This window comes from Ochotona princeps, chromosome 12, assembly GCF_030435755.1.
Source record: "Ochotona princeps isolate mOchPri1 chromosome 12, mOchPri1.hap1, whole genome shotgun sequence".
Taxonomy (NCBI): Eukaryota; Metazoa; Chordata; class Mammalia; order Lagomorpha; family Ochotonidae; genus Ochotona; species Ochotona princeps.
The window spans coordinates 53241016-53262631 of record NC_080843.1 but is presented as its reverse complement, the minus strand read 5'-3'; the positions used below and the strand labels follow the sequence as shown (position 1 = coordinate 53262631).

At 37.6% G+C, this 21616-nt stretch overlaps 1 protein-coding gene across 1 annotated transcript in view; it reads left to right on the top strand.

Annotated features, from left to right (window-relative positions):
- FREM2 (FRAS1 related extracellular matrix 2) overlaps positions 1-21616 on the top strand; it is a 159465-nt gene that overhangs the window by 78701 nt on the left and 59148 nt on the right. The window contains exons 5-6 of the mRNA XM_004577506.3: positions 5408-5533; positions 7364-7615. Coding sequence (XP_004577563.2) covers positions 5408-5533; positions 7364-7615 — 378 coding nt within the window. The remainder of the gene's footprint in view (positions 1-5407; positions 5534-7363; positions 7616-21616) is intronic.

The following is a 21616-nucleotide window of genomic DNA, read 5'->3' as shown; positions in this document are numbered from 1 at the left end:
TCAAAATGATCAATACTGGCGAGGATGGGTGGTTAAGATGTCAACTTCTCATATTAGGGTGTTTGGGTTCAATTCCCAACTCTGCTACTGACTACAGGTTTCTGCCACTGCGGACTGGGAGGTGGTGATGATGCTTTAAATGATAGGGGTCCCTGCCTTCCTTGTGGGAGACCCTCTTTCCTCTCAAGGAGGCATTTTTTAAAAAGCTTTTAAAAAGGGACAGCTGCGAGGCACAGCACTTAAGATGACACGTGGGACACCTGCAGACCACGTAGGAATCCCTGGTGTCTGTGGTAACAGCTGAGGTGGCTGCGAGTATCCCACTCACGAGAGATATCCAGGCTGAATTCTGGGTTCCTGGTTTTTGCCTGGTACAGTCCCGCTTTTTGAAGGCATTTGGAGAATGAGCTAGCAGAGGACCACTCCCCCCCCTTTTTCCTTTACAACTAAAATGAAAATTAGTAAACATAACTTTTTAAAAAGAAATAATTGTTTAAAACGTGTAAGATCAATGCATGATGTCAATAAAAGCAGAGGAGATGGCAAACTCTCTAGCTTTCTACTCATTTTCCTATAAACCTAAAACGCTCAGAAAAATACAGTGTAACAATTCCTTTTAAAAGTTCTTGGCAATTCTCTCACATAGAATAACCATTATTACTATTTTAAAGGATGGCCCTGCAGCCACTGTTCCCAGCTACAGGACACTGCCTACATAGTGAGAGTTCACAGTTTCCGTACCATGACCTTCGCTTTCTTGCTCAGTAAACACCTTCGTGGAGGCTCTTGCCTTTCACTTTATCATGTTAGAAAGAATTGGCATACAAACTTTGGTTATGATGAATATGTATTCTATTTCATCTATGTGCTAATATATAAATACATGTTTTACATATGATATACCTTCACAACTTGGGCAGTTGATATTTATCATCTACTATTGAGTTGACATTTTATTTCACTGTTTTGCCTACATACCACTTGGTTGATTTATTCATCAATTTGACATAACTATTGGATCTCTAAAGAAATTCTCAAAACTACTACTTTGTGGTGTGGCTATCTCCTTTGCTGTTGCACCTGCTTAGTAGGACGTGGTATCTGTCTTATAACCTGTGCTTAACTTTTCATTTCCTGTGATGAGAGTGACCCTCCCCCACTGCCCTGGTAGTGCTTCCTACAACACGAGAGCTCAAGTATAGTGATCCTGACCCCTAAGGTGGCATTTCTGGGTTCACAGCCCAGCATCAACACCTCTCAGCCTCACCTTCAGCTGCTTGTTTAACCTCCACACGCCCCAGGTTCTCAACAGTAAAATGGCAGTCATCACTGTTCTCATCGCCAGCGTTTGTGCAGGGAGAAAACTGGTTGTTACATGTACAAGTATTTGGACTAGTGCTTAGCAAATAGTAATAACCCTGCATGGATTAGCTAATCATTTTTAAGGACAATAAAGAAATGCCACTTTAAGAATTCTGCTCTCAAAGAGCTGGCCTCCTTCAGGAACTTTACATGTGCACTTCTATTGTAGATATAAACTGCAGTTGAGAACAGCGTCAACTGCAGAATCTACCAGCAAAGGCTTTCTTTGTCTCTCTGACACCCTTTTCTAATTGCTCCCACAGTGAGAAGTTCGGTCAACAGAAGGCCTAAACCTGACACTAGGCCTGTTTGCTTTCTGCCAGATCAGTTGTCAGAATAAATTCCAGAGCTAAGGGCATGGGCTGGACAACCAGGGCTCCTCTTTATTCAGAATTCAAATCTGCTAGCACTGGCAAGAGGTCACAGCTTGTTAAATCAGCCATGCAAGTATTACAGAGCATAGGAAGAACCAATTCTCAGGTTTTCAAGGTTTACATTCCCAAGATGTCTACTAAGTTAAACATCTATGTCTGATATTTTTATGAATAACTTACAAATAATCAGGGTAATTCAGCAATATAGAAGGAACATTATGGATGATCAACCTTGACTAAGTCAGTCTGGCCACTATAAAACAATATCACAGCTGGAGACTAGTTTAGCAATAAATATTTAATATTCACAGTTTGAGAAGATGAGGAAACCAAGATCAAGATGCCAATGGATTTGTTCTTGATAGAGTGTACTTTATTGGTTGATAAATGCCTTTTCTCTGTACTCTCACACAGCCTTTCATAGTTGCTCGCTCACAGAGAGAAATCTTTATCCTCCTCTTTCTACTGGGGCACTAAAACCATGATGGTTTCTCCACCTTCATAATCTTGTCTAAACCTTACCACCTTACAAAGGCCTCCATCTCCTGATGTCATCATATTGGAAATTCATGCTCCAACACAACTATTCATTCTATAATGAACTCTAATAAGTAAATAAATATTCCCATAGTTTTCTATAATGCCATGCAGTACATGATCTGAAAACTGATAGATTCTAGTTACACTAATGAAAACAAACTCATGGAATTTTGAATATTCCATGGCACTTCGTCTGCTTTTTTGTTAAAATCTTATGAGAATTTACATGTTGTAATTTTATTTCTTTTAAGATTTATTTATTTTTATTGGAAAGTCAGAATTTCCACCCCTGAATTTGAGTCTTCTACAGTTTTCCCTCTTCACTGTCACATTTTTTTTCAGTTTGACTACATTTTTTCAGTTGATCAAAAAAACAAAACTTGGAAACATCCAAGCATCTTCTCATTTCCTCTCTCATTTCCCATTTGATACACCAGAAGCATCTTCTCCTGTTCCTTTGTAGTACATCCTATACTCAACCATATTGTGTCACCCTTACTTTTGCCTCCTGATCCAGACAACGCATTTAAGTGCCAATCCAGAAGCCAAGCCAAAGCTTCTATGGGTGATCAGCATGAACAGGCAAGGTTTGCTCTTGTAGTTATCTCAGATCAGCTTGAGAAAGGCAAATGCACCCCACTAATGAATGCCATAGCATGCCCCAGCCTAGCTAACCAACTTCAAGTTGCCCACCCCCTCAGCCTCCAACAAGAGCACACCGCAAACATTCCTCCTTTCCCATTACTCAATACTGACACATCTCTCCCTGCCTTTAAGTCTTTGTCAAATCATAAGTGATATCGATGCCTTATTCCTTTGCTGCAGCAAGCTCTGAACGAATAACACCTTGTTCTCATCGCATTTGGACGTCTCTGCTTATTTCTGCGTGTTAAGAGTACAAAACAACATCTTAACCAAATTTCTGATGGTTCTGTAATTTGGTTGCCATCACCATCACCACTGTTTGGACTTGTGTCTTACACACTCCATTTGGCTCAGTGTACCATGTTGGCTTCCTAGCATCTTCTTGGCGCAGTCTGCTAACCTGACCTGATGCTCTTTTGTTTCTTTATTTTTATTTGTTTTACTTGAAACTCAGAGCTTCAGAGAGAGAGAGGGGAAGAGAGAGAGAGAGACAGACAGACAGACATCCTCCATCCACCAGTCCACTTTCCAAATGGCTACAATGGCCAGAGGTGGACCAAGCCAAAGCTTGGAACCAGGATCCCCCTCCAGGGTTCTCACATGGGTGCAGGGCCCCAAAGGCCAGGCAGTCCGTCCTCCCTGCCCTTCCAGGCCACCAACAGGGAGCTTGATCAGAAATAGAGCAGTTAAGACCAGAAATGATGTTTGTATGGAATCCTGGAACTACAGGCAGACAAGCTGCCCACCAAGCCATTGCTCTGGCCCCTAGGCCCTTTTCACTTGCTTATCCTTTTTCCTGGAATTTTCTCCCCTTGCTTATTCAAATAGGACATCTTATTATGCCTTCTTATCTCAGTTTGAATAAACCTCCATCAGAGATGCTTGCTTAATTTTATGTATTACAGCCCTATATGCCCAGCCCCAGCACTGTCTGTCACCTTGCCACAGCTTATTTTCCTCATTCCGTGGGTTGCCCCTAATTTGGGTTGTGCCTAATATACCATATATTTCCCTGTTAATTTATTTATCTTCTTCTTTCTCCCAATATCACATCTATCATAAAGATTCCAGAAAGCTGAAGAATTTGTTGACATTTGTGTCACTTGTACCTATTACAATTAAGACACTCACAAAATGTTTTCTAAATGAATATGTCTAAACTCTGGTATTTACAGGTGTTTTTTTAATAGGAACTTTTTTTTAAATTAGTGTATCCATCTTCCAGGAGAAAACAAGTGGCACAAGTCAAAATGAGTGATCTGTAGCTATTTTATAAAGGTGTCAGCAACAATCTGTAACTTCCAAGGAATAACAGAGTGCCCCGTGACTAGCGAGGACAGGCTCCTGCACCACCTCTGGGCCTGCAGAGGTCTGGGGAAGAGGGACTGGTGGAGCTTCCAGCATGAGCTGGGAAGTGTGGCTGGCTCTGAAAATCTCAGAGAGCCAAGAAATAATTGCCCAACCTCCCTCTGCTCTCACCCTCCATACTCCTTCCTGTATTGCTCTTTGGCTGGACCCAGGCAGAGGCCAGAGTGCAACAGAAATTTTTGATGTCGTTCCCGACAGTCTGCTCCTAGAGCAAAGAGCAGGGTGGAGTATGACCTGTGGGAAGTGTATCCGCTGCTTCAGCATCTTTTATTATTATCCTAAACAGTGGAGCTAACTGTTTAAAAACTAATAAAGTGCTTTCTGTGTAGATGTGGGACTTTCTGTGAAACAAACTTCCAAAGAGCAGAGTATCTGTTTGGGGTTTTCAGTGTCAAACTGTTGAGCTACATGGATCTTTTAGAAATCCGATTAGGACATTTTTGTTATATAGCATACCTTTCAAAGAACTTGAAAATAAATTGTTGAAACATGTAGTATTATATTACCATAATGTTATATGCGTACTGTTATTGTTATTCTACCTAAAGATGAAGAACAATGCAAAAAAAGTTCCATATCACTGATACTTTGTGATTATAAGAATTGCTATTTTAACATGTATTGGACAATGTATCATATTTTTGAATCGTAAATCATCCAAAGGCACATAGTTTGAGTGTAAATAACAGAATAGCCATTGGAGATCTAATGCTAATACTGACTCAGCATTGTCAAAGAAATTCTTCAGTGTGATCCTGTATTTCCTCATCTTTAAGGTGCCCAGTAGCACTGCCTTAATGAGTTATTTCCACCTCTTCTGTTCCACTGATAGATGATAAACTGTGCCAGGAGAACAAAGTTGGATTTAAGGAAACTGTCAGCAGCATTCCCTGAGGGAAAAAAAAGCAAATACTAGAGCTAAAAGCCAAGTAGGGTTTTATTTCTAGTTTTGACAATTGACTGTCACCGGGCCTGACCTACTTCCCCCCAACCCCTTGCCTTCACACTATTAGTGTAGCAAAATATGCATAAACTATCACTAGGGAATTTTAATTTTAAAGGATTAGATCAGATAAGAAGCTCAAACGAAGGTAACAATGTGTGTGTCCTCTTCTTAGAATCAACTGTGTTTATTCCCCACTCTGAATACTCTGTTGAAGAAGATGTTGGTGAACTGTTTATTCCCATCAGGAGAACTGGAGATGTCAGTCGGGAGTTAATGGTGATCTGTTATACCCAACAAGGTAACTCAAGTTCATAAATAACTAAAGCTCTCCCTCAAAAGACATAAGTAAACATCTTTAATATGTTGAAATCATAACATGTTCCTACAAGATGTATTTACTAGATTTTTTTGTAAATATGTAGGGCATTTATCCAGAAGGCTTTGTTTAGTGTTGCAACTTTGAGTACTTTTCTGAAAGATCTTTGGCTATGATTACTTCATTTGGTCAAGTTGCAATCCAAAAAGAACTGAAACCATCTCAGGCTCATCAAGTAGGAAGGAGTGACTGGGTTCCTTGAAAGAGAAAGAAAGAGAGAGAGCGAGAGGAAAAAAAAAAGGAGTGAGGAAAAAAGGGAAGGAGGGAGGGAATGAAAGGAAAAGGGGAAAAGACTGTATATCTAAAGTAAAGAAATTAAGTTTGGAGGATCTTGTTTTCTGGGAAAGATTTTTTTTTTTATTGTTTGGTGTATTTATCATGTTTAATGTTGACTAATGTTGATGTTTATCAACTGCTGATGTTGCTTCTCCTCCTCCTCCTCTTTGAAAGACAGAGAGGGGAAGAGACAAAAAAACAGAGAGAGAGAGTCTGGCTCACTCCCCAGAGAGCCACATTGGCCAAGGCTGGGCCAGGCTTAAGCCAGAAGCCAGGAGCCTCTTCTGGTTTTCCACTGGGTACAGGGATTGGCTGTCCTCCAGTCTTTTCCCAAGTACATAGAAGGGAACTGAATTGAAAGTGGAGCAGCCAGAGGGTTGAGGGGAATGTTGCCCAAGTGGGATGGCTGTGTTTCAGGCACAGGCTTAACTCACAATGATACAATGATTGTCCAGGGACTGGCACATTGTGTTACAGTGAACACACTGCTTGGTGCACCTCCCACACAAGGTGCAGGGCTCTGAGGTTCTGAGTCCCAACTCTATTTAAAATTCCAGCTTCCATCCTTAGACACAAGGTGATTAGCCACCTAGTTAGATCCTTGCCTTCTGTGTCCATGAGAGACCATGGGAGACCATGATTTCTGGGATCTAGATTCAGCCTGGCTCAGCCCTAGGCATTTTGGGCAGTAGATGGAAAGTCTGTCTTTGACTGTCTGTGTCTCTCTCTACCTTCTGCCTTTTAGACAAAGTTAAAATAGATAAAATAATAAACTGGTATATGATTAGTTTGACTCTCATTTAAAACAAATTTCAAAATATTTGCATTGTTCATGGATAAACATGAAAAGTACAAATTAATGCAAATTAAAATGAATATGTAATAATAATATACTAAATGTATGTTCAGGAAACAAGCAGAATTTTGAAGAATATGTGCACAAAAAAGTTATATGTGCTGTTAACCTCAGAGCTGACTTTTGGTAAAATTTCCACAGCTATATGATTTCAAGCATTGTACAGCATCGTGATTTAAAATAGAATAGTTTTGGACTCTGAATCCCACAGTGTATGACCTTTAACTTCTGCAAACTTCAGTTACCAAGCATGTAAAACTCAATGTAGTGGTTAATAGAAGATTAATGATGCAAGTATATAAAGCACTTGGCTTGTTGCCTATACACAGCAAGCCCTTGAATAGTAGAAGGTAGTATTTTTGTAATATTGTGTTGATCTAAAAGTTGATTGACAAGAAAGTCCAAGAAAGCACTTGAAATGTGTTATTCGTTGTAGGCCTGAGGACGTGGTGCAGTTGACTCCCAGTACTAGCTCAGCCTGTAGCTGCTGTTGCAATTCCAGAGTGTTCCTATACTCTAGAAGACCAAGAATATGTGGCCTGTGCACACGATAATTTCTGGACATGCTTTATAGTGTTACATTCTACATTTAAAACCTTTTGTCTTCTCACCACCTTCAGGGACAGCAACTGGAACTGTGCCGACTTCCGTGCTGTCTTACTCGGATTACATATCCAGGCCTGAGGACCACACCAGCGTTGTTCGCTTTGACAAAGATGAGCAGGAGAAGATGTGCCGGATTGTTGTTATTGACGACTCTTTGTATGAAGAGGAGGAAACATTCCATGTCCTTCTGAGTATGCCAATGGGTGGGAGACTGGGAGCCGAGTTCCCAGGGGCTCAAATTACAATTGTCCCTGACAAAGATGATGGTGAGTACTGTTACATGAAAATTCTTCTTGCTGGAAAGATTAATGTCAGACGCCACTTTCTAGACAGTAAAATGGAAGTCTTAAAGAATTAGAACATAAACGTTTATTTTATGCTTGATTTTTATACTCTGATCAAGCTTCAAAGTTTGTAATATCAACCAGTTTGTCTTTCTTAATTTAACGTTTTTACAAGACAAAAGTCACACCTGTGTGTGTCTCTTGGTCCGTTCCATTTCTTTTCACAATGTCATTTGTCAGTAGGTGATTAACTTCTTAAAAATTCATGAAGAAGTTATTTTAATAAACCTAATACATTTTCTTTGTTCTGCTTTCTTTTAAAATAACTTATATTTTAACCACAGTGTTTGACCTCTTTAAAAAAATAAAGAGCATCAGATGAAGCTGTTTAACGAATAACTGAAAAGGTTTAACATGTATCTATAGATATGTAGATACATAGATATATATGCAAAATTGTGTTCATAGGCTCCCGGGCAGTGGACGAACAAGGCCACTGTTCCCCAAGGAAGCTAAATGACCATGAAATAACTCATTCCCGATCAAACAAACAAACAAAAAAAAGCCAAGGAGTCTTAATCTCCCCAGTTCAAAGGTTATGCTTTTAAATAATCTTGTGAGCAAAGCAGAGAGCAGTGAAGGGAGATCAGAAATCTCCCCATCCATCACCTCCTATCCCAACACTAGCAGAACTTTATACTTCCCATCCTACCCTCTCTCACACTCCCACCGTTTTAACTTCTGCCTTGCTTTGTTGTTTTTCTTCTTCAATTGTTTCTAATGACTTCCATCCGCTGGCTCACATCCCACCACAACAGTCATGACAAGGGCAGGCCTTGAGCAGGAGCCTGGAACTCCATCCAGATCTCCTAAATGGATGACAAGGTTTGAAAGTAGCAGAAGAGACTTAACCGAAAGAAAGGAGGGAGTTAAACATGTTAACACAAACAACACAGTTCACAACCCGATGCAATGGATCAATGGCTAAATCCTCAAATCCCATGAACCCATATGGGTGCCAATTCTCCTAGCTGCTCCACTACCCTACCAATTCTCTAGTTATGGCCTGGGAAACCAGTTAGAGGATGGCTCAAAGCCTTGGGACTATGCGCCCACATGGGAGACTCAGAAGAAGCTCCTGGTTCTCAACTTCGGATCAGCTCAGCTCCTGCTTTTGCAGTCACTTGGGGAGTGAACCTACACATCTCTCACTGCTGAAGATTCAATAGTGGACAAGAAAAATACAGCCTCTCCGCTCGTGGGTGTGTCAGACTGTGGAGGTGTACAGATAAATAATGCACGTGCATAAAATCAATGTAGCAAGCACTACGGTAGGGAGAATGTCCTGTCGACACAAGGTTAGCAAAGGTTTCTCTAATATAATTCTCTTCCTGGAATGAAGTCGATTTCAGGGAACAGAGAAGGAAAGTTTGTTCCTGTGAGACAGAGAGGCTCTTGTGTGCAGAGGCAAAATGGACAGTATGTACCCAAAGAACTGAAAGCTTAAATATGGCACAATTCTAAACCTCAAAATGCTAAAAACAAAGAATTTTAGAAAACAGGCAAGGAACCTGTTTTATAAGGTCCCATAGCCACATAAAGGTGTTGAATTTTGTTCTTGAAGTTGAAATAGGAAACAACTAAAAGGTTTTAAGTAGAATGAGAGACTCGGTTTTGCACTTTTGAATGATCATTCTGCCTTGGCTACAAAGCAGAAAATAAATTGGAGAAATCAGGAAACTTTTGAGGGAACACAGGTGATGGGTGATAATGACTTAAAACCAAGGAGACTGTATAGAGATACAGACACCAAAAAACATCACAGAGAGATAATGCTGGAGAGGAAAAATGTGGTAATTTATTGAAGAGTAAGAGATGAAGAACAGGGAATGCTGAAGGATACTCCTCCCCTATGCAAAGGATTCAGTAAGTAAGTAGAAAAACCACTGTCCCGCACAAGTATAGACAAGAATGTAAGCAGTAATCAAATGCTAAAATGTCCATTTTACTCATGTATATCACATCTTTGTGTACTATAAGATACGAGTCAAAGAAAATAGATTTTTATCTTTTCAATTCTGCCTTATTTAACTAGGCATAATGGTTTCCAGTAGCATCCATGCTGTTGAAAACAACAGAATTTCACTTCTTTTAAGAGTGAATAGTATTCTGTCACAAGCAGATACGTTTTCTTTTTGGTCCTTACTACTGCCTTTACTTTAAAGTCAATAGCTTAGGTATTGTTGTACATACACATCAGCTGTGTCTCAGAACTCTGCAACATTTCACTATGACTGCACAATAAAGCATCTGTACATGTTGGTGTACTACTGACTTTTGAAATCTATTGATGGCATGATTTATTTTTAATTTTTGTTAAAATTGTTATTAAAAATTTTATAAAAGAATAGATTTTATGTGCTTTTATGTATTTCATACATATTCAGAATATTCAGCAAGTAAAATGTATAAAGACTACTATTTACAGAAATATAGACAAGGATTAAGACCAATAATCAAATTAGAAGCTGTCAGTTTCATTCTTATTCATTAGGAGTTTAATTTGTAGTCTATATTAACTACCATATAAGAAAGAAAACATGTAATATTTATATTTTGAAGATTGACTTATTTTACTAAGGATAATGATCTCTGGCTGTTCCCATGTTTGCTGTCAAATACAAGATTTCATTTTTGTATAACTAGCTAATATTCCATGGCGTATATATACCACATTTTGCTTATCCACTCATCAGTTGATGAATGTCTGGGTTGACTTTGTATCTTAGCTCTTGTGAATTGAGCTGTTGTAAACATGAAGGAACATGCAACTCTCACATGCTAATTTCATGTCTTTTGGATAAATTTCCAGGACCAGTATAGTTGGGTCATATAGCAGATCAGTTTTCAGACTTTTGAGGAAGTTTCATATTGTCTTTCATAATGGTTGTACTAGTTTTACATTACTACCCATCTTGTCAGAATTTATATGCTTGTTGGGGTGTGTGTGTGTGTGTGTGTGTGTGTTGAATGATAGCCATAGTGACTTGGGTGAGATAAAATCTCATTGTAGCTTTTACTTTCGTTTTCCTGATGGATCGTGGTACTGAGTATTTCTTCCTGTGTCTGTTGGCCATTTGCATTTTATGCTTCGAGGCATGCTTATTGGTGTCCCTTGTCCATTTCTTAACTGCAGTGTTTGACTCATTGTTGTTGGGTTTCTTCAACTCCTAATATATTCCAGATGTTGTGAGCTCCTTTTGTATTTTAGATATTAAGTTTTTACCAGATGAGTAGCTTATAAACAGTTTCTCTCATTCTAAGATTGACTCTTTACTTTTATGGATGTTTGCTTTTTGGCACAGAAGCGTCATAGCCTGGTGGGGTGAGCAGGGGGAGATGTTATTTTCCCACAGATAAATATTTTAGTAATAGTTTATAGTTTTTAAAAGGTTTTATTTATTTATTTTAAAGTTAGAGTTACAGTGAAAGAAGATAGACAAAGGGGGAATCTTCTAAATGACTGAAGCCAGGAGCTTTGTCTAGGTCTTCCAGATGAATGGAAGGGGCCCAATAACATGAGCCTTCTTTTGCTGCTTTCCCAGGTGAATTAGCAGGGAGCTATCTCTGAAGTGGAGCAGCTGGAACATGAAATGACACTCACATGGGATACTGGCATCACAGGGGGAGGTTTGCTTGGCCTGTAATGCCACAGTGTTGTCCCTCAGCAATACTTTAGTTAAACAAAGGTACACTCAACTTTATCTCACAAGAATTTACATGCTGTTATCTTGGTTGGAATATATAATACCAAACTTACGTTCAAGCCAATTTTTAATAGTATCTCCAAAACTCGATTTCCATGAGTTTAAATTAAGAATACTAATTTATATAACTTTTTCATTTTAGACATCAACACATGCATAGTTTAAAAGTGGAAAAGTCGCTGCCAGCTGTAAAATGCCGTAGTCTTTGTAGCTTTCCCATTTCATCATAGAGAAAAAAAACAATGTCAGGTTTTGTAGAAAGTCATATTTCATTCATGCATATTAACACACATGCAGTGAAAATACGTCATTTTCAAGTACTAAGTATAAAGACATCACATGAGTAATCTAATTAAACCTCAAAGCAATTATATGAAACAAATACACATAACTTCTCCATTAGATAGATTTAAAAAAACAGAAATAGGCTAAGAAAACTACTCAAGATCATAGAATAGTGAAATGTCATAGGATTTTTTGCAACTTGGTTTTAATGAATCCTATATACATGAAAATATAATAACAAATGACATACAGGAAGAGAGAAAGGCTCTAGCAACGTGTAATTAAGATATAGGTCAACATTTTTCACAGAACATAGAACTTCTTGATAGCCAATTTTTCAATCACTAAAATTTAAGCAACTGTAGGAAATGTTAAAGCCTGTTGATGCACTTCACTGCACAGCTCTCCAACACCTGTTGCTTTGTTTTGTTCATTTCTGTGACAATAGATACACTAGGTGAAGAACCAACCAATCCAGTACTCCATTACTAAACAATAGTTCTCATAATTCAGAGGTAGCTGATTGTACCAAAGCGAATACATTCTTCAACTTAGAAGATGTGAAAGGATTTTCTGTGCCTGCACAGTAGAAAAACAAATCCTTATTCTGCTAGTGAATTCTCTTACATGCAGAATCTGGAAATCTGAGCTGAGGACATGATTTTCTCTGTGCAGATTAACTAAACATATGGGAAAATCTTAATAAAATCTGCATTACCTTTTTTGGAAATAAGTAGAGTTTGCCTTGTGCTTGGAAGAAAGTCAAATGTGAACATCAGCGGCAAAACGAATGCAGCCATTACATATAAACATCCTAAACACCCCACATGCCTGTCTTTAGTAAGATCAGCTTTACAGCTCTTCACAGTTCTTCTGTAAGGTTATGACGTGATGCTACAATACTGACTCATTAAGAGTCCTCAGTAAGTGCTAAGAATATTTCACTGATCTTTGCTGTCAGTCTTCTGGAGTTAATTACAGAATATTCAAGTTGAATCGTTCTTTGCCTTTGTGTGACAACCTGCAGGAGTTTTAAATAAATTGTGTGACTTCCTGACCACCCTGGAAAAAAATTACTATGCAAGATAGAAATCAGAGACATCTAAAAGGCAGCATAGTGAGCTCCATAGGAAGGGCAACTCAATTCACTGCCATTCAAAGCATAATGACATCAAAAAAGCTTTCTCAGCAGCAGGAGTACGTTAGAAAACAAAGCATTTCTAGTGCTAGAAAAACACATTGTGTTATGGTGTGTGGGTGCAATGTTTTCCTTGTGCATTCATGCTGTCTGAAAGACATACTCACTATCCTTTTTCATCTTGAATGCAGTTATTTGCATTAGTATACGATGAAATTAAATAATGCTATGCCATCATGACAGGGAATTTCCAGATCCAATTAAAGGGACAACTTGACAAAGTTACAGTCAGCATTTAGTATAATCGAGTTCAGCAATATTAAATTCAAGAAATGAAAAAGACAAACAGTTTCTAACTGCTCAAAATATCACTTCATTGCAGCTATTGGTAAACATTAAAATACAGGAGTTCAGGAAGTGCCAGTGTTGAGTGAATCCCTATTTTGTGATGAACATTATAGAAATGTGCTAATTATGTGAATTGTCTCACTGGTCTTACCATTTGAGAATGAAACTAGATATAGTGATACAGAGATTAAAACCTTTGAGAGCAAAAATAAGACACTTTAAATGAAATATCTTTCCACTTAAGTATCTAATCTGTGATGCCACATGCATGCAATAAATATTTATTTTTGCAAGTGCTAAGTATAATGTATGGGGACTAGAAAGACATCTAGGATATAGGCCAGGATTTCACAATAGGTAAAATCTGTTCCAGAGGGAAAAGTAAGTAGATACGTACTAAATAAAAATAATTTATTTTTAACAAGAATTTGAAACCATTGAAAAGGAGACTAACAGAAGTGTATTATTAAATGCAACTGAATGCAATAGTCTTTGAATCAGAGGATGGACAGATCAAAAGTTTGAAAGATGAAGAAGGATTTAGATGAATGGGGATAAGTTAAGTATTCAAGGATTAGATGAGCAGAAGCATGAAGGACAGAAAAGCTTGCGGAAGCCGTGAAGTCTGGGTTTGTCAGGTTACCTTTATGAGAAATCATTAGTACCTAGTTCCTTGGGCCAGGTTTAAGCAGTGCTGGGCTGCTGATACAATTTTGCTGTTTTCTAGTCAATGATTCTTGCCCAATTCATGTTTCAGTCTTTTTCTTTTATACAGTTATCTTGTGTTTATTATTTCTCAAATCAGTTTATTAAACTATTTTATTAGCATGTAATATTCGAGCATTTAGGGTGTTCAATGCGATATCACAATCCATATTTATAGTATGAATCAATCAAATAAGACAACTAACCTTTCTATTTTCTATACATTTTTGTTGTTCTTTTTATATGGCATACAGTATATTCTACTAAATCATAGCTTCTCTACTGTCCCATGGAATACTAGAAAGTGGCACTTCTTTGTCATTGTGCTTTTGTGTGTATTATTCAGCTTCCCCACCCATCCTCTTCCCATCATTCTCTCTAATAACTCTAACAATTGGTTTCTTAAGTTCAGATAAGCTGTTTGCTTTTAACTTCCTCATGTGAGACTGAATACAGAGTATTTGTCCTTCTGTGTCTGTCATGTTTTACATAACCTAATACAGTACTATCCACTTTGCAAAGGTCAGTATTTTATTCTTCCACATGCTAAGTAATATTCCATGGTGTGTATATACCCCGCTTCCTTCACCTCTTCATCCATCGGTGCTCACTCAGGCTGGTCCCATATCTTGTTCATCTTAGATCATCTGTAAAAACATGGGCATACCGACAATTACGTTTCCTCGAGATAGACACTCACGTGTCAGATAACTGAGTCCTCTGGAATATCTGTTGCACTTTTTTGGTTTTTGGTTTGTTGTTTTGTTTTGTTTTTTTGAGGAAGCTCCACAATGTTTTCCGTTAGGGGCTGTATTAATTTACACCCTGCAACAGTGTAAAACAGTTCTCTTTTCCCATAGCCTTGTCAGCATTTGTTATCTTACTGATTATAGCCATTTTCACTGGAGTGAAATTATGCCTTATTGTGGTTTAATTTCTCTGATATCTAATGAACATCTGTTGAATATCACATCTGTTTGGCCATTTGTATTTCTTCTTCTTTTTTTTTTTTTTTTTTTTTTTTTTGAGAAATGTCTATTGGAATCTTTGCCTGTGTCTTGACTAGTGGCTGTGGCTGTTGTTGAGCCCTTTGATTTCCTAGTATATTGTGGGTAGTAATCTTTTCTCAGATGTACAGGTTCCAAGTATTGTTTTCCATGCTGTCAGTTGTCTCTTCACTCTTGATTGTTTACTGTGTCCAAGTTTCATCGTTGGATATATAGTTTGATATAATCCTATTTGTCTAGTTTTGCTTTGTTGCCTATATTTTTAGGGTCTGCTCTAAAAAAAGAAAAGTTGCCTAAGCAATGTCTATCCCTGTGTTTTCATAAAGTCCCTTTGTAGTTTCAGGTTTTATAGTGATCCGTTTTTATTTGATTGTGGAGTAGAGTAGTGGAGAATTCAGGCTCCTGTACATAAGTGTCCAGTGTTCTTTGCGCCATTTATTGAGTAGGCTGTCCTTTCTCCAGTGGATGATTTGGCATCTTTGTCAAAGTTCGCTTGTGTGCCAGTGCCAGGCTCATTTCTGGAACCTCTCCTCTCTTGTCTGTGTGTCTGCTTTGATGTCAGCATCACGCTGTTTTGGTTACAGTAACTGTAGTGTGTCTTGACATACAGCACTGTTCATGCCTCCAATTTTGTTCCTTTTGTGCAATATCACGTTGTCAATTTGAGGTCTTTCAGGCTCCTGTACGAATTTTATTTTGTCTTGCTCTGTAGGAAATGCCATGGGCTTTTTGATGCTAACTGGATTCATCTGTTAAATTTCAGTAATATGGAAATTTTAATACTATTAATTCCCAGGAGCAGTAAAAATATTTCCAGTTTTTGATCTCCTGCAAATTTGTTCATTAGTGTTTTTTGATTCTCATTCTAAAAGGCTTTCACCATTATTTTATTTCCAAATATTTTACATTTATCATAATTACTATAAGTGCATTATAATATTTCTCATTGAGTTAATTCTTTGTATATAAAAATGCTACTGGTTTTTTCATATTCATTTTGTACCTACAAGTTCACTAAATTTGTTCATTAATTCTTGTAGCCTCTTACTGGTCTTTGGGTTTCTTTATATATAGGCATATGTAGTCATCATATAGGAATAAATTGTCTTCCTAATTTTGTGGCTTTTATTTCTTTCCCTTGTGTAATCTCTCAGGCTAACATTTCTAACACTGCATTAAAGAGCTAAGAGAATCCTCAGATTCCAGATCTTAGAGTAAAAGGTTTCAGTTTTTCCCCATAGAATACATTGTTGTTTGTGGGTTTGTCTAATCATGGCCTTTGTTATGTTGAGGTATGTTCTTTCTGCACATACTTTGACTTTGTTAAATATTTTTATCATAGATACATGTTGAGTCCTAATGAATGTTTGTATGTATGTGTTGAAATGATCATATGATTTTTCTTCTTCATTCTACTGATACGATGTGGACTGCTTGCTGACTTGTGTATATTGATCCACTCCTGCGTCCTCGGGAAAAATTCATTTGATAACAATGAATAATCCTTTTTTCTATTCTTGGAATTGATTTTCTATTATTTTACTGAGAATATTTGTATCCATTTCCATTAGTGATATTAGGCTTCACTTTTTTCATTGTTGCAGCCTTATCTGATTTTGGAATCAAGGTAATACTGGCTTTGGAAGGATTCTTCCATTTCTTTGTGTGTGGGGGGGTGGGTTTGAAAAAATTGACTAAAATTGATGCTAATTATTTCTTAAGGGTTGATAGAATTAAAGAAAAATCCATCCTGTGTATTTCTTTATTGGGAGATTTGATTACTGATTCAATCTCAGTGTTCATTATCGTTCTATTCAACTTTTTTGCATCTTTACAGTTCAGTTTGGGTAAGTTACGTGTGTGTGTGTGTGTGTGTGTGTGTGCATACAGAATCCTTTTAGGCTTTCTAATTTGTTGGTGAATAGCTATTTATGATAGTCTCCAGCAAAGTTTTACATTTCTGTGGTGTAAGATGTAATATTGCCAGTTTCATCTTGTCTTGTTTGATTTTTCATTTCTTTTTTCTTTGTTATTCTAGCTAAAGATTAAAATCAATTTTATTTAGCATTTTGAAAGAACAACTCATATTTGATCTTTGATATTGTTTGTTTAGATTCTGTCTCATTCATTCATGCTCTGATCTTTGTTATTTGTTTCCTTCTACTAATTTGAGATTTAGTTTGTTTTTCTAGATTCGTCGGCTATATTTGTATGTTCTTTATTAGGCATATTTTAAATATTTTTCAAAATATTTAGCTGTAGGCACTTATTGCTATAAATTTTTTTGTTATTACTCATTTCACTGGATCCCATAAGATTTGTTAAGTTGTGTTTCCGCTTTTACTAATTTCAAGAAATTGTTCCATTTCGCTTGCTTTCTTCAATAACCCATTGTTAATTCAGGAATTTGGTTACATAATTTATAGTGCTTCCATTTTTGATTTTCAAGTTTATTCCATTGTGTAAAACAAAAATCCATGCTATGATTTTGATTTTGTTAAACTTGTTGCAACTTATGTGACTTCCAGTTAATCTAACAGAATGTTTCACGGGTTGGTGAAAGGAATGCATATCATCTGGAAATATTTGTCCTTTTTGGCCCGTAGTATAATTTAACTGTTTCCTTGTTGGTATTGTTCTTTGAATGATCTGTTGATTTTTTTCAATGGAATGTTGATGTTTCCCACTATTATTGTATTACAGTTTATCTCTTCCTTAGTATACATTTCTGTGTCCACATACAGTTTTTCCTTGTGGCTGTTTTGTGTAGTTTAAGTCTAGAAATTCATCCTCCCTTAGGTTTTAGTTTGCATGGAATGTCTTTTTCTGTCCTTTCACTTTCAGTCTGCGTTTCATTTTAGTGGTGAACTAAAATTCTTATAGAAACTATGTTATTGAATCTTTGGTTTTTCTTTTAAAAATTATTTATTGTACTCGAAGGTGAAAGAGAGAAAGATAGAAAAGGAGGGAGACACAGAGTGAGACAGAGAGAGATCATTCATCTGCTGGTTCACCCCCCAAATGGCTACCTTGGCCAGATCTGAGCCAGTCCACAGTCTGGAGTCAGGAACTTCTTCCAGGTCTCCCATGTGGGCACAAAGGCCCAAGCACTTGTGCCATCCTGCATCACCTTCCAAGACCCCAGCTGGGAGCTGGATCAGAAGTGGATTCAGGGCCCGGCGGCGTGGCCTAGCAGCTAAAGTCCTCACCTAGAACGCCCCAGGATCCCATATGGGCGCCGGTTCTAATCCCGGCAGCTCCATTTCCCATCCAGCTCCCTGCTTGTAGCCTGGGAAAGCAGTTGAGGACGGCCCAAAGCTTTGGGACCCTGCACCCGCGTGAGAGACCAGGAAGAGTTTCCTGGTTCCCAGCTTCAGATCAGCAAAACACCAGCCATTGTGCTCACTTGGGGAGTGAATCATCGGAAGGAAGATCTTCCTCTCTGTCTCTCCTCCTCTCTGTACATCTGACTTTGTCATAAAAATAAATAAAAAATCTCTCTCTCTCTCCCTCTAACAAAAAAAAAAAAAAAAAAAAGTGGATCCAGTGCCTATATGGGATGCCGGCACCACAGGTGGAAGATTAGCTTGCTATGCCATAATGCTGACCCCTGAATCTCACTTTTATACCATTCACTCAAGCTGTAACTTTGAGTAATTTAGTCCATTGATGGTTAAGGTTATGATTAATAAGTAATCACTTGTTTCTGTTATTTTTAAAATATCTCTTGTTCATTTTGAATATCATAGTTTTCTTTTTCCGGTGGATTTTATACTTTCATGGTTTCATAATTGTTTTAATCATCCTTTTGTTTCTGTGTTAAGGCTCTCTCTGTCAAGGTTCACAAAGTTAGTCTAATGGTGTTAAATTCCTGCAGTTTTTGTTTGTCTTGAAAAGTTTTAATTTCTCCTTCACAAGTGAGGCATAGTTTCTCCACATGAATTATTTTTGTTTGGCTGTTATTTTCTTTCAGAACTTAAAACATTCCATTCCATTCCCTCCTGGCCTGGAAAATTTCACTAGAAAAATCTGCTATTAATGGACATTTCTTCAAATAATGATCTGGAGCTTTCCTCTTGCACATCTTAGCATTCTTGTTGCTTGTTGTAGTAGTTGTAGTGTGTGAATGGGGGGGGGGTCTTTTCTGGTGGCAATTTTTAGGGTCCAGTAGATCTCCTATTTTTGGATATCCATACGTATCTCTGGATGAGGAAGTTTTCAGTTATTAAGTCATTGAAAGTTTTTCTTGATGTTTTGAGGATTTGTTTCATTTCTTTTTTGAAAGGCAAAATAACAGAAAAAATAGAATTTTTCATTAGCTTATTCACTTCCTGAAATGGCCGCAACAACCAGGTCTGGACCAGGTGAAAAGCAGGAGCCTGAATTTTCATGCGGGTCTCTCATTTGGGTGGCTGGGTACTTGCACTTGGCCTCTGTCACCCTTGCAGGTGCATAACCAAGAAACTGGCTCATAGATGGAGCAGCAGAACCCAAAGACCTCAGTACTGGACACCCATGTAAAGGTTTCCTAAATTCCTATCCTTCTCTTTGTCTGTAGGAATTTTCACAGTTTAAAAGTTTGTTTAAACTCCTGGAAGCTGCCTTCACTGTTTCTTGTTTTTGTTTATCTTTTTCTGTTTGTGTCTGACTGAAACATTTTTATGACCTGCCTTTAAGTTCAGGTAGTCTTCCTTCTGCTTCATCTAACCTATTGTTGAGATTTTCAACTGCATGTTTTAATTGAATCCATTAAGCTCTTCATTTCCAAAATTTCTGCTGGATTCCTTTTCAAGATCTCTATCTCTTTGCTGCAGTTCTCGCTAAGATCCTATGTTATTCCTGACTTTGTTCAACTCTCTGAATTCTCTTGTGTCTATGTATTTTTAATTCTTTCTTAGCCGTTTTGTCAGTCTTTTCTTTGGAGTCTACACTAATGCATATTTGTGTTCCTCTAGACATTTCATATTTTCTTGTTTCGTCATACTTCCTTTTTCTTAGCGTTGGTATTTGTGCATCTGTTGGACCAGTAATTTCACTTTTAATGTTTGTGTTTCATGGGGAAAAAAAGAGCTGTTTTCTGAAAATATGTCCTCAGATATGGATTTGACAGGTTATTCTGGCTTCATTTTCAACTGTGTACACTAACATAATCTCCCTTTTCACTGTAGCTGGCAAGATGTGGGGTACTCTAAATATAGGCAACGGTACTGCATCCCAGTAGCTCTGTGACAGCAGATAATAGTTCAAGTCCTTGGAATCCTGACATTTTTGAGGTTCTTCATTTTCCCCAGACCTGGATCTTATGGCCATTTGGAAAGTAAACTTTAATACCTTCCTGGGAAGTTGAACAAAAGTTGATGTTGGTATAAAAATTTGAAATATATGTATAGGCTTTTCATAATGCATTTTTCCTTTTAAAAAATAAAATATTTTATATTTTATTATTTTATCATAATTTTTAAATTAATCATCTATCCTACATTTCTTGTTCTGACACAATTTTTTTTCTATTGTAAGATTCTCTATTGTTATTATTATAACAATTCCCCTTTTTACCTCTCCTTGCTCCCTCCCCATCCTCCCACTCCACCATTTCCCCCCATATTATTACATTAATACAGTCCTTCCTCAATAGTCATGAGTCCCACAGTCTACTGTTTAAGTGTATCACAGGTACTGGCAATGGTGGAAAAACTAGTGTCATATTGTCAAGTATATTGAAAAGTTTCATTGGAAGCCCTCCTTTTATTCAGAAGAGCCGCATTCCACAATGTATCTTCACTTCCTGCTATGCTGGTCTCCACATTTTTTTAAAGCCTTATTTATTTTTATTGGAATGGCAGATATACAGAAAGGAGAGACAGAGAGGAAGATCTTCCTTCCAATGATTCACTCCCCAAGCATTCGCCAAGGTCTGATTTGAGCTGATCTGAAGCCAGCAGTCAGGAGCCTCTTCCAGGGCTCCCACGTGAGTGCAGAGTCCCAAGGCTTTGAGCTGTCCTTGATTGCTTTCCCAGACCACAAGCAGGGAGCTGGATGGGAAGTGGGGCCGCCAGGATTAGAACCAATTCCCATATGGAATCCCAGCGTGTGCAAGGTGAAGAAGAACCTTAACCACTATGCTACTGTGCCAGGCCCTACATATTTTTCATTAATTTAAAAAAATATATATATATATATGACTTTCAACATTTTTGCATCCAAATGAAGCTACCTTTTCATTTCATTTCCCACATACTTTGCAAAATCCAAGAAAAAAGGTACCACTGTAGATTAGAAGGTAATCTAGGAAAAGAAAGTTGGGAGCAAATGAGAAATTGTGTTTAAACACACTAATTTGAGTTCACTGTGGTTGTTTGCAGCTGGAACTGGGGAGTAGGGCTGGATAAATAGTGAAATAACCAAGATTCCATGTGGAAGTTGTAGGTTGTACTTGTGATGCTTGTGGGTGAAACAAGAAGGGGAAGTGAGACGCGTGAGGAAGAGAGAATGAAAAGTATAAAATTATTGTGCAATAGGGTTTACATGTATTCATAAAAATCAATTATGTGCAATGGAATAATGAAAGATTTTAGAGTATATTTCTACTAATTATTGGCATATTTTTGGCCAGTAGTTGCAAATAGAAATTATTACTTATTCTATCATGAGCAAATTGTGCACAGGATTAGGTAACTTATTGTACTTGTCAAAAAAATAAATACACACTTAGGCTTTTTAAAGAAACTGAGTT